At 39.2% G+C, this 12,737-nt stretch overlaps 1 protein-coding gene across 2 annotated transcripts; it reads left to right on the forward strand.

The window, feature by feature from the left end:
- Positions 1-1,893: 1,893 nt before the first annotated feature.
- On the forward strand, positions 1,894-10,418 carry RBM45 (RNA binding motif protein 45). 2 transcript variants are annotated; one of them, XM_040069894.2, is made up of 9 exons: positions 1,894-2,257; positions 3,478-3,600; positions 3,722-3,848; positions 5,517-5,627; positions 5,972-6,151; positions 6,931-7,060; positions 8,251-8,347; positions 8,703-8,869; positions 10,222-10,418. In XM_040069894.2, the coding sequence occupies exons 1-9, from the start codon at positions 1,976-1,978 to the stop codon at positions 10,412-10,414; spliced, it is 1,410 nt and encodes a 469-aa protein (XP_039925828.1). In that variant the 5' UTR covers positions 1,894-1,975; the 3' UTR covers positions 10,415-10,418. The 2 variants fall into 2 exon arrangements, with proteins under 2 accessions (XP_039925828.1, XP_039925829.1); XM_040069895.2 differs by having other exon boundaries at positions 10,290-10,418.
- Positions 10,419-12,737: the final 2,319 nt, after the last annotated feature.

Genomic DNA, 12,737 nt, shown 5'->3' on the forward strand with positions numbered 1-12,737 from the left:
TGCACAATGCCAACTCAGACAGCAGTGCGGGCTCCAGCCAGTTGCACCCGGTTCCCTTGGGTACAACATACAGAAATGCTCTAAGATGCCCTTAAAGAATCACAAGGAGAAATGTCAGTGCATTTCTCAGGCGCAGTGTGTTTCTCTGTTCAGAAAGGCAGTGGAATAGCCCTCCCCAAAATGCAGTCGAGAAAACCACTTGAGAAAATTTTGTCATTTGGGGAGGTGCTTTATTACTCTAAACAGTCTGAAAGGGGGAAGCAATCCAGCAGAATCCAGGAGGAGAGGAGCATAAATGATGTATAATATAAAATGCACAAGGTATATTTTGTCTTCGTGTCCCTTTAATAAGTAAAATAGAAATCCTTGTTGCATCATGGAGACTTGCAGTTTCTTTCATATACAACTACTTACTACTTCTAAACTAAGTCTTTTTAATTCCAATATCCAGAAGATCCAAATTTAATTTTGTACAGTTTTTTAAAATGAGCGTGAGACGGACATTGAATTCCTCAAGGCTGTACTCCATTGAAGGGCATTAGAAAAAGGGTTGTCAGTAGCCAGTTCCTGGAATCTCTTGACAGAAGTTGAAAACCCATTATTTTTTCCTTCCAAACCTGTTAAAACCTGTCTCTTCTAATAGCAGCCTGCTCTTGTACTAAAGGCTACTGCAATACCTGTAATGACATGTTCACATTTCTCTTCTATCCTTCAGAGCTGACTCTTCCCATTGTCTAAAATGAATTTAGATATCACTTTGTTCGCTTTCTTTTAAAAACTTGTACTAACATCTGTATGACTTGTTCACTACAATTTGCCTGAAGAAAAAATTGTTACTATTTGCTGATGATATATTGAAGGAAATTCCAGTATAAAGTGAATGTCACAAAACTTTTCTAGAAATCACAGGGAAGAAAAAAACCAAAACAAACCAAACCAACCAAACAAAAAAAGAATACAAAGAAAAAAAAACCCACACCAAAACAAAGCAACCAAAGCACGGGACACAGGACTGTATTTGTAATTAATAGCTTGAGTCAAATAATATAATTTATATTTAAGTAATATAAACAAAACCAATGAAACCGCACAGAATACCTTCCCTTTTAGATGTTCCACTGTTCCTTAAGACTTTCTTTGTGAAAAGCACAAGGAAAACCAAAAGTCATAGCGTACTAGTAGGGGAGGATATTTCGTCGAGAAACAACTGCAGCACACCACGGTGACAGTAGAGGGCAGTGACCAGCAGACAAAAATGTAAAAATCTCCCCAGAACCAGAAATTACAATCTGCCCATTGGCACTGCGCTGCTCTGGGAAAGCTCAAACCTTCCGGCCTGGCGTACCGAGTACTGGACATTGTACCAACATTTTCATACGGGGAATGAGGATTTTCGTTTCTGTGGAACTGCAGTTCAAATTCATCTGCACTACTGCAAAGTCGACAGTTGTGACAGTAAATCCTTGTAATCCTTGTCCCCACTGCAATTTATGTCACCTCTTAGTTTTCTCTTTTTTTTTTTTTTTTTTTTTTTTTTTCCTTTGGATGATAGTAAGAAAATCCTCCAGCTTGACCTGTTGTAGAGCCAAATAAACCCCGAAGATCTGGTCCTGAATTGTGCTTCCCATCTTTTCCAACACCGTGGCACTGAGAGCATTTCTGAATAGAGATCATGTTACTTTTTTCAACACGACCCGTTTAGATGTGTGGAAAAAGTACCAAATGTTATCAGGTCCTTCTACTTGACAACTGCATCTGCTTATGTGAAAGAGAGTGGGTATTTCTGCATGTTTAATTCTTTTGCGGAAAGCACCAGGGCGAACTCCCGCCCTCCATCCCGGCGGGCACCGCGGAGCCGGGCGGTGGCGGAAGGGGCGGTGGAAGGGGCGGCGGCGCTGGGTGCGCGGCGGAAAAGGCGCCGCCGCGCTTTCGCGCTGTACCCCGGCAGGAGCCTGCGGTGCTCGGCGGCCCCGCCATGGAGGAGACATCCAGCGGCGTCCGCCTCTCGGCCGAGTGCCTGGACGAGCCGCCCAACAGCCGCGTCTTCGTGGTGCTGGGCAAGGACACCGGCGAGGCGCTGATCCGGGAGCGCTTCTCGCCCTTCGGGGACATCCAGAACATCTGGCTGCTGCGGGACAGGCGCACCAACGAGTCCCGCGGCATCGCCTTCATCAAGTTCGCCCGCAGCTCGCAGGCCTGCCGGGCCATGGAGGAGATGCACGGCCGCAGCCTGCTCCCCGACAGCAAGCCCATCAAGGTGCGGCCGGGGGCTCGGAGGCCGGGCCGGGCCGGGCCGAGCGGGGCCGGCGGCAGCCGCGGGCGGAGCAGGCCCGGCGGAGCGGCCGCTCCCCGGCCTGGCCTTGCGCGGCCCCGCCCGGGCGCTTGCAGCCGCGGCTCTCGGCGGGGCCCGACCGCCCCCCGGCATCCCGGGGGTGGCCTGAGCTGGAGCAGGCCCGCGGAAAATGCCGCACCCGGAAGCGTGGGGGTGTTCGTCATTAAGTGCTGTGGGCAAGATAGTTGTGAATAAATAGAACTGCATTTGCCAGTATGATTTATATTGGCTTTGTAGCTTATGAGCCTTTTTCAGATTTTTTTTTTTTTTTTAAATCTATGGAACTATTCTGTCAGCTTTCAGCTTCCTGATTTATTTTCCTATTCACCAAATACTAAGGAAGTATGAATGAGTTTGAGAAGTGAAAGAAGATGCACCGTGTTTCACTTGACAATCCAATTGAGTGAAATCTTTTCTGAATAACTCACTATCAGAAGCCAAAAGATCTGAGTTGTATTCCTCACAGCCTTGGCTATTAGAAAGATAAATCAAGAGCTCTGTGAAATCAGTTGCTACTTTTGCAAGAGGCTTGCTTTGAAAGTTTTGTCTTTCTTACTTGGTTGTTTTGGTTTTGCTTCTTTTGTTTTTGTTTGTGATTTATTTGGGCTTTTTTTCTTGGTTGTCCTCTGGTGTGCACTTCTGAGATGAAATTTATTTCAATAACTAAAAAAGACTTTAAGAGTAACAGATATGAGAAGTTACGATTCTTCATAGAGCAGTAGACCTGTAAACTTTGGCCCAGCTGAGCAGTGACCTGCAGTAGCAGGGTTTTATTAAGCTGCTAGTCTTTCTTGTTTGTTTGCTTGCTTATTGGTACCTAGTACTGCTGTTACAGTGATGCAATCTTTGCTGCTTCATGAATCACTGCTGATGTTGACAGTGCTGCTGGATCGGCAGCAGTATTTCTCAACATTCCTCATTATTACCAGTAAAGAACCTCTCTGGCCCCTGTCCTGTTTGGGAAACTGTTCAGGATTTATTATATTTGTAGGTCTTTTGTCACAGATGTTCTTTTCTCTCCGTGCTAAGAAGGCCAGCTTATGTGAACGATAAATACAAAGACAATTAAACTATTTCACTTGCTTGTTGGTATGTGTCTTGGAGCCTTTCGCCAGTAATTAGTGTCTATGTAATTATTTCATTAGGTATTTATTGCACAGTCAAGAGCTTCTGGAAGCCACCGAGATGTTGAAGATGAGGAGCTTACACGAATCTTTGTTATGATACCAAAAACCTACACGGAGGAGGATCTGCGAGAGAAGTTTAAGGTGCTGATTCACTGTTTGTTGTTATTTAAAAATGCCTTTTTCTAAATTTATTAGAAGGGAACATGGAACTTTTCATGGTTTTCAAATATTGGAAATTAATATGTTTTTTAAATTGTTCTAGATGTATGGAGACATTGAATATTGCAGCATTATTAAAAACAAGACTACTGGAGAAAGTAAAGGTTTGGGCTATGTCAGGTACCTGAAACCATCACAAGCTGCCCGAGCAATTGAAGAGTGTGATCGAAGTAAGAATCTGAATTAATTCTTTGAGGGTTTTTTTGCAATAAGTGTGTATCATCATAACATGCCTTTAAATTTTAGTTTTGTTTACAGGTAAATTATTCATGACGCAGAAGCATGTCGAGACCAAGTTTTATTGGAAATAAATAATAGTGTTGTTAACATTCAGTGAGAAAAATGACCTGATTATGTTTCTTCAGGACCAAACTGCAAGCAGGATTAGCGAGAAGAGTTTGGAAATGGACACAGAGTTTTCTTTATGCATTATTACTGGTTTGTAGTGTAGGCTTCATACGCAGGAAAATATTTTAATTTGTCCTTGCGAATAGGCAGTTTTAATCAAATGTATTTGATAGAAAATTAATCTTCATATGAAATATATTTCATGATGCGTAGGGATTCTGTTGTGATTACCTTTATTTAAGAACAAATCCTTGCTAACTGAATTTGGGGTAAGGGTGCTTGTTTTTGTTTAGTGTCATGATTTATCTGTTGCAGAGTGAAAGACTTTGTATGCTTTATTTATTACCAGCCACTTGGTGAGGCGCTGGGACAGGTTGCCCACAGAAGTTGTGGATGTCATCCCTGGAAATGTTCCAGGCCAGTTGGATAGGGCTCTGGTGTGGTGGAAGGTGTCCCTGCCTAAGGCAGGGGGTTGTAACTTGGTGATCTGTAAGTTTCCTTCCGACCCAAACAATCCTGTGATTCTATAATCTGTCATTTATGCTCTAGTACCAAAAGTTAATTAATATGAGTGAGGCCAGTGGAAAGATGTCAGGGGCTAAGAAGCACAAGACTTTGGAGGAGGGGCAGAGGGAATGGCTCACCCAGGAGAAGAAAGGTTTCCCCAAAAGCCTAGCAGCAGTCTTCCAGTCCAACCTTCTGTTCAATGTTGCTTAATCACAAAAATGAAACAACTTGGGAAGTCCGTGTGGTTATTTGTTGTTTTATTTTTTTTATGGCTTTGTTTGGTTCTTTTTCCTTCAGTGATGTGTGTGGTGGTTTTGCATTGTATCTATCATAAGCGGTTCTACGGAAATTATATTTGTGCATAGGAATGTGAGCCTGAGATTATTTAGCAGTCAAATTTTATTTCCTTTTTGCTGTGAGGTTAAAATGAAATTAGTTGGATAGCTTGAGTGTAATACCTCTTTCTTTCATAAAAGCAAAACCTAGATCAGTGTAAAACATCCATGAACTACTGTTCTAGCACAGCAGTTCAGGTGATGGCTTCTGGAGCATCTCAGCATCCTGCTAAGGATCACAGAATGCTTGAAGTTGGAGGGGACCTCTGGAGGTCATCTTGTTCAACCACTTGGCTCAAGCAGGGTCACCTGGGTGCTGGTGGCCCAGGACCATTTCCAGGTGACTTTTGAATGTCCCCATGGATGGAGACTCCATAGCCTTTCTGGGCAACCTGTGCCAGTGCTTGGTCACTCATGGCAGTTAGCCTCTGTCATGCTTAACGTGTGAGTAGGAGTAATTCCATTTGAAAGCTGTTAACAATTATTTAGGCAGACTTTAAGAGTTATAATTTAGTTATTCATCTAAAGCCAGCACTTACTGGGTTTTCTGAATAATATGTTTCTAAATATGGAACTTGGAGGATGTGGGCCTGGTCAGATAACTGAGATGTGCTGAGGTGTTGTTATGTCTGCGGTTGTTTCTTTCAGGCTACAGGGCCATTTTGGCCGAACCTAAAAATAAGTCATCTGAGTCTTTCGAGCATGATTATTACAGTAATAGCATGAGGCCAGAACTAAGAGGAAGTGCACTTCCATTTTGTAAGTCACAACTTTTTACACTAAAAATGATACGTGGTTTCCCGTATGGTCACTAAATAATAATGTGGTTTGGGGTAAGGGAAGCTGATGGAGGCTTAGGTGAACACTTAGATAGTAGATTGGATACTGAAGTTAGAAACTAGCCAGGCATTTATTTCATCTCTCTACTTTAATGGCTTGCTTTGCTCTGGTTGGCCAGTTATTTTGTGACCTGCACTGGTGAAATCAACATGTGACATTTAGTATGTAATTGACTTGGATTACTTTTAAAAGTCGAGTGTAACATATGCATGAAATGAAGGCATGCAAGTATGGTGATTCAAATTATTTTTTTGATTCTTGAGGTATGCAGCCAGAATTCTGTACCTTTGAGAAAGCTGAGACCCGAATTCAAGAGCCAGTCTCCAAACGCCTGTCGGTGGTCTCTCGGCTGCCCTTTATTCAAGAGCAGCTGTTTGCCCTCTTCGATTTAGTTCCAGGTCTGGAATATTGTGATGTTCAGCGAGACCCTCATACCAATAGTGGTAAGTAAAAGTACAAAAGGCTCTTGTCTTTTTTTTCTGAAGGGAATATAGCTTTACTTTCAGATAATAAAAACTCATGAAGGATGGAATCAAAGTCATGATAAGTGGATTTTGGTCAAATTAATAGTTTGCAGCAGAATAAATGAAGAAGTTTCAGAAATTATTAGACATTAAAGTAAAATGTTCTCTAAACAGATCTTCTGAATTTTTCATTCTGAAATGTGTGTGTAGAAGTTGACATGGGTAAGTGGGATTAAATAATTACAAAATGGATCATGTTTTTCTATTGAAAGATTGTTTGGTTTCAGTCTTGTTTTACTGCTGCTGAGACAAATCTGGAAGTGGTCTCTTCTTGGAGAAACTTGAAATGTAAATAATTCAGAAAGTTAAAATGTAACATTAGCGATCTTGAAATTACATTTAACTTTACAGTTCGTGAAATGAAATTATCCCATCTGTTGATGGGATAATTGCATTTTTAAATAAAATTATGTATCATTTTGCTACTAGTTCTGGAGTAGTGAGGAAGATGTTTTCACTTGTATGGTTTTACTGCCAGCTTTTCAAGCTAGCATAAATACAGCTCATGTGTCACTAGTAAATTTCACTGAAGCTTCCTTCACAAATAAAAGTGATGAAGTAATAATGATGTGTGCTAAAAAGACTTAAGAATTTTGTGTCATCCATGACTGATGTGCAGTTTAAATACATTGCTTGTATGATATGAGTGTAGTTTGTTTTGAGGATTTACCCATTTCCTGCTGACACTGTGCTTGCAGGGTATGCTGTGATTCAGTACAGCACCGCTGCCTCAGCTATATACGCCAAGTACAAACTACACGGGTTTGAGTATCCTCCTGGAAATCGACTAACTGTCATTTTCCTAGACGATGGGAATGACAGCTCAGAGTAAGTACAACTTACAAAGTTGTGCAAAATATAAAATAAACACATTTTTAGTATAAGACGTAACGTCACTATCACTGTGAGCTTGTGCCCTACTTGCTGATAGTATTTTCTGAAATTGTTTGATTTGGGCTTTTCTTTTTGAATGGTTTAGAATAAGCCTTTTGAAACCTCGTAGTCTTTGATAAAGAAAAGATTAAACTATATACTCTTAAATTATGGAAAAATCTTGAATTTGGCAAGAATCTGTCAATATGTCTGTAACATTTAACAAGACTGGAATGTATTTTGGATGAGGTTTACGAATTAGAACTAGATTTATGTACTTCATCTCTTGCTTGTGTTTGCAGTAGTGCAAGTAGTAGTTTTGTGAAGCACATATGTAGAGTAAGACTTTTGGTTGCTGACGATCTGGTACTGGCACAGGATGGGGAATTCTCAGGTGTTTGACCATTTCTGACTTTTTCCTGTGTTTTGAATGCCCAGTACAAGTTGGAGCAGCTTAAAACTTTCCTGCAGGGAGTGTTTTGCCTTAGTTTCATCCTAAACAAGTCTAGTTCATGTCAAGCCTGTTCTGGGAGATGAAGACAGTAAGGAGGGACAGTGGAGAGATTCACTTCAGAAGTGCATGGCTGATCTGAACTAAAACCAATGTTCGTTGCAATCTTCATTCTTCAATAATTCCTACATGATCTTACAACACAGGCTGTGGGTCTATGCAAAAAGAGCATTTGCTTTTTCTTACTCTGCAACAGAACAAAGAAAAATCACTGGAAAATGAGAGCTGGAAGTAAACTTTCTATGGTAATATTTTGATTTCTGAACTGAACTCTGTGCTCTTTACCAAAATGGGTGAAATTTTTTGGTCTGTTTTGCCTTTTGGCATTTCTCACAAAAGGTAGTGGGCTCTTGTAGAGCTAATTTAATTTTTTTTTCCCCTGGAGTGTTAAAAACCCCAAAGGGTAGTTTTGTGTATCTGTAAGTGGTAGTGGATGAATGTTTCAGAGAGTTGCAGCTAGCTAATCTCTCCACAGGCTCTCATGAAAGCCTGTCTTGATTTTCATTATCTACGTGACATTACAGATTTCTAGAGCTACTCTGATGCATATTAAAACTTACTTTTCTTGCTAAATTTAAGATTACTGTAACTTAGCTCTTCCTTTAAAGTAGTTTATTATCACTTCTGCTTGCAGCCTTATCAGGAAAATGGCAACACAGCTGGTGACAGCCCAGGTGTCGTCAGCGTTGCGCAGTAACAGCGCGATGGTTCAGCAGTACAGGACGCCTCCTGTGAGTTCAAATCATGGATGGTGTTGTTACTCTTCTGAACTGTTGTAAGAAACTTCACATATGCCAATAAAGAACACTGCTCACTTGCTTCTGCGAACTGTTTTATGTGCTGCATTTTTAAGACGTACCTCTGGTTGGTTGCCGCATTTTTATTCCCGGAAAAGGTGTCTGACCTTACTGGAATTTATTGCCCAATTTAATGAAATAACAAAGTAAATAAAGTAATGAAGATTAGAAAACTCACAGGGCTTATTTACGTCTTGTGACGGAGCAAAAATGGTAAGAAAGGTAAAATTACTTTCTCTGCCCCTCACCACCAGTTAACTTATACTTGCATTTTTTTCCCTTGTTTCAGCAAGCATTTGGAGGAGCTTCTGGCCCACAGTTGCTGCAGCCCCAAACAGATGCCATACTTCCACCACCCAAAAAAAAAGTTCCACCTGACACTTCTGTGAAAGAAAGGCTTTTCATACTTTTTCATCCCCATCCTTTACCTGTAAATGTACTGGAGGATGTCTTCTGGTAAGACTCTGCTTACAAATAAGTGTTCCCTAGCAAAAAAGAAACAAACTATGAAATATTGAAAGTAAATACTGAAAATAAAAAAGAGGGCCTGAAAAGCCTTTCCAGAAAAGGCAGTGCACAGTGACCAGTAAGTCGTGAGTGAGCAGTAGGTAACAGTTCCTTTTTGAAAAAAGTGGGATTCATGTTGAAGCATAGGTGCAGTATCATCAGTATACCAGCTTTATCATCAATTAACTTAATCTGAAGTAAAATATTTAGTCTTCTAATGTAGATTTTTAACCAAAAAATGTGGTACTTCCAGTTACTATTTCCTAAATAATTTTGCATTTTCTTTTACATATTTTTCTAAGGCGTTTAACTAGTTTGATAAACTTCCACAGTAACCTAGAGGGAACAAGTGTAGGGTGTTGGTTATTTTCTGATACATTACAATGTATCCTACTAACAGCATTTCAACTGTTTTTTCTATCTCCCTATGAGGAGAAAAGACTTGAGACAATTTTTGTCATATTAAAAAAAAATCTGTAATTAGCAGTTCTCCAGTATTTTATATTATTAATTTGTAGTATACTCTTGAAAAAAGAGACATTTTCCTTTTCTAACAGCTTGAACTTGCAATAAATCCTTGGAAAGCAAAAATATTTTAAGAGCACCCGGAGAGGAGAACATTTTGTGTGAAATTCAAAATTGTACCTATTTGATATAGTAGATTTTCTTAATCAGATGCTGGAGGAGGAAAAGGCTGTAGGTCTGAGTCCTGACACTTCAGTATAACTTCAGTAAGAAGCAAGCAGACTATTTTTTAAAAAAAATTTAGGGATCTGTCCAGGAATCTCCTGAGTACTTGTAAATCTCTCTGTTCCCTTGAAGCTGTAGTGCTTTTTTCTGAGTAATTTCAGTGACACCTTTTCAAAGATAAATCACAACTGAACAAGTCAATTTAAGTGAGATGGAGATTTAGCTTCTAAATTATTTGCTGGCTTGGGTGTGGTGTGTATGTCTTACTTTTGGTTGGTTTGGGCTTTTTTTTCTTGTTTTGTTCTTGTGGGGTGTTTTGAGTGTCATTTAGTGTCTGGGGACTGTAGTATTGATCAGCTTTACATATTATTTAAAATAAGAGAGAGATCACTGATATTTGTGATTCTATTGTAAAATTACATAGAAAAAAATCTGTTAACTTTGGGTGTTCATTTGTACTTCTACCCATAATTCAAGAGAAGGGAATGTGCAAATAGGAAGCATAGATACAAAGATACTGGTTTTGTAGTTACCAAATCATATGTGCTTCAGATTGGAAGTGTTGCAGGAAAATCTGTAAATCACCTTTTTTTTTCCCGCCTCCCCACCAGTCGTTTTGGACAATTGATAAGTGTTTATCTTGTGGCTGGAAAAAATGTGGGCTATGCCAAATTTGCAGACAGAGCAAGTGCCAGCGAGGCCATAACTGCATTACATGGCAAGATTGTGAATGGTGTGAGGCTGAAAGTGAGGTTGGCAGACTCGCCCTCGGAGGAGCCCAACAAGCGCCAGAGAACGTACTGAGCAGGTGAGTGCCCCCCACCCAGCCTGAGCTCTTTCTTACCCTCAAGTCCAGCTACCTGAAATAGTGACAGGCAAAGATTTGGAAGTCAGATACAAACATATAATGATGACCTCTGAATCCATTCTTAGCTAGCAAATTGAAATAGAATTTTTGACATATCTGTGTGTATACACATACATACATATATATATATATATGGGGGTGTGTGTGCTTATATATACACACGTGCACTTTATAAAATAAAACCCAGTTTTTATAATTCTTGAAAAAAATTAACCAGTTGATAAAAATCAATCTGGATGTTCATGGAAATATCACTTTTGTATTTGGGAGAATCAGTTGACATTGCAAAGAGTATGCAAAAAATAAACAATGAAACAGACATAAGCTTGTGTGTGTCTTTTTTTTGTTATAATCACATGCCCTCAGTGGCATTGGTTAAAGATTAAAAAGTTGAGCCTTTGAAGGGCAGATTAGTGAAGGGGTGAATAAAAAAAGTATTGGGGGGACAGGTAAGATTGTCAAGTGAAACTAAAGCTCTGGGATATTCGGTTATCTGTGTTCTCAGAAATCAGATATAGCTGAAATATGTGATAGTGTAGAAAATACAGCAGAGCCTGTGGTGGAAGATTTGAGATATGTGTTTGAGATAATTACTTTGAGAACTTCATTGTTTCATACTTACGGCCTGTGAAAGCTGGCTAAACTCCTAGAGGTGTTCTATATCTTACTGATTTCAGGGACCAAAATTCAATTGTTCTTTTAAAACATCGCTTTGTTTCAAATTATATCGAATTTCATCACATTTTAAAATTATATTTATTTTTTTCAGCATTAGGACTATTGCCAAAGGAGAATATAGTTGAGGGAGAAAAGCCTAAGCCCTGTTTTCTACAAAATAACTCTCAAATATTACTATAGCTTACCGATATTTCCAGTACCATACTAACTTCACAGAGGCCATGAAGTTTTGATTTAACTAATTCAGAAAATAGCACATGACTGTCTTTGCATCAGTATTTTCCCTCTAAGCTTCACGCTTTGTACCTTTCTTTGTATAGATGTTCTTTGTGACTCCAGGGTTGCAAAGACAAAAAAAAAAACTTTTGGCCAAAGTGTACTTTTTCTCCTTTTCTTCTAAGGACCTCCATGTTGCTCTTTTGATAAGCAGCAGATACTAAACGTGGCCTTTGTTTTTATACACAACTTTTGTTTTTAGTAAGTTGGATTTCTTTTTCTGCATGGAATTATAGCTAAAACTAAATTGAAACTTTTTTTTTTTTTATCAGCAGCTCTGGTGAATGCAATTTTAAGTAACTTGTACCTCTGCTCTTTGTACAACGTTTTGTTTGTTTTTAACGTGACTTTTGCTTTCAGCTATTAAAGCCCAGCCTGTTAGCACAGCTTATTCCTGTGTCCCTACAGGAATAAACAACTATGATCTGAAGGGTAATGTAAGGTCTGCCTTGTGTACTTTTTGCTGGAGAAGTGTAAATACAACATGCATCCAAAATTAGGAAAATTACTTATCCCCAGTTTTTCGGTACACCAGATTCCTGATTCCAAGTTTCTTAGCAGGTTGTCTTGGCGTCTATCTCTTTTCAGCATAGATAGACAGACAGAATTACTTTGTTCTTTTGTTCTTTAGTTGGTTTCTCAAATTCAAATGAAATGTTACCTAAAAGGAAAGATTGTCTTTCAAAAGGACTTGCCCATGTAAGTGATTTTCCACTGCCTGACTTTGCACTGCACTGACGGGCAAGCTTTGCAGTAATCTGGAGGCTTTCAATTAAAGTGTTAAATTGCACATGTGAAAAAAAAATAAAAAGCAGTTCTCTCTAACTCTGAAATAGTTGTGGGTTTTAAGATGTGAGTATGCTAACATTTTTCATTTTGAATTTTAGCTGTAGGAAATAACCGTCCTAGCTAAAACTTCTGTGAGTTTTCACTTACAGAAATCATTGCCTCTTAGTAACGAAATCCTTCCCAAAGTCCTGTTGTACTGCTTGCCTTTCATCTCTAACAAGGGGACTGGATTTCTGAAATAGTCTTTTCTATACAAGATTTTCTGATGAAAATTCGTTGTAAGACCTGTGAATTCTAGAATCTATATGAAAATAAATGTCATTCAATGGAATAATTAAGTAAAATATTTATTTTTTTAACACATTTGAAGTTTTGCCCCAACACCTTCTTATGCAAATAGTCTTTTTTAAAAATACAATTTACAGAATTTAAGTGTTTCTTTAAAAAGGCTTTATGGTAATAGTATGCTACTCACAGTGCTTTTGTAATGCAAACTTCTGACTGTAAGAACTTTCT

This window comes from Hirundo rustica, chromosome 7 (assembly GCF_015227805.2).
Source record: "Hirundo rustica isolate bHirRus1 chromosome 7, bHirRus1.pri.v3, whole genome shotgun sequence".
Lineage (NCBI taxonomy): Eukaryota > Metazoa > Chordata > Aves > Passeriformes > Hirundinidae > Hirundo > Hirundo rustica.

What these genes read in the sequence shown, in the direction of transcription:
- RBM45 (XM_040069894.2), top strand. Translation starts at nt 1,976, where the DNA reads ATGGAGGAGACATCCAGCGGCGTCCGCCTCTCGGCCGAGTGCCTGGAC. An exon ending in CCGACAGCAAGCCCATCAAG is followed by an intron (nt 2,258 to 3,477) that starts GTGCGGCCGGGG and finishes TTATTTCATTAG; the next exon opens with GTATTTATTGCACAGTCAAG. An exon ending in ATCTGCGAGAGAAGTTTAAG is followed by an intron (nt 3,601 to 3,721) that starts GTGCTGATTCAC and finishes AAATTGTTCTAG; the next exon opens with ATGTATGGAGACATTGAATA.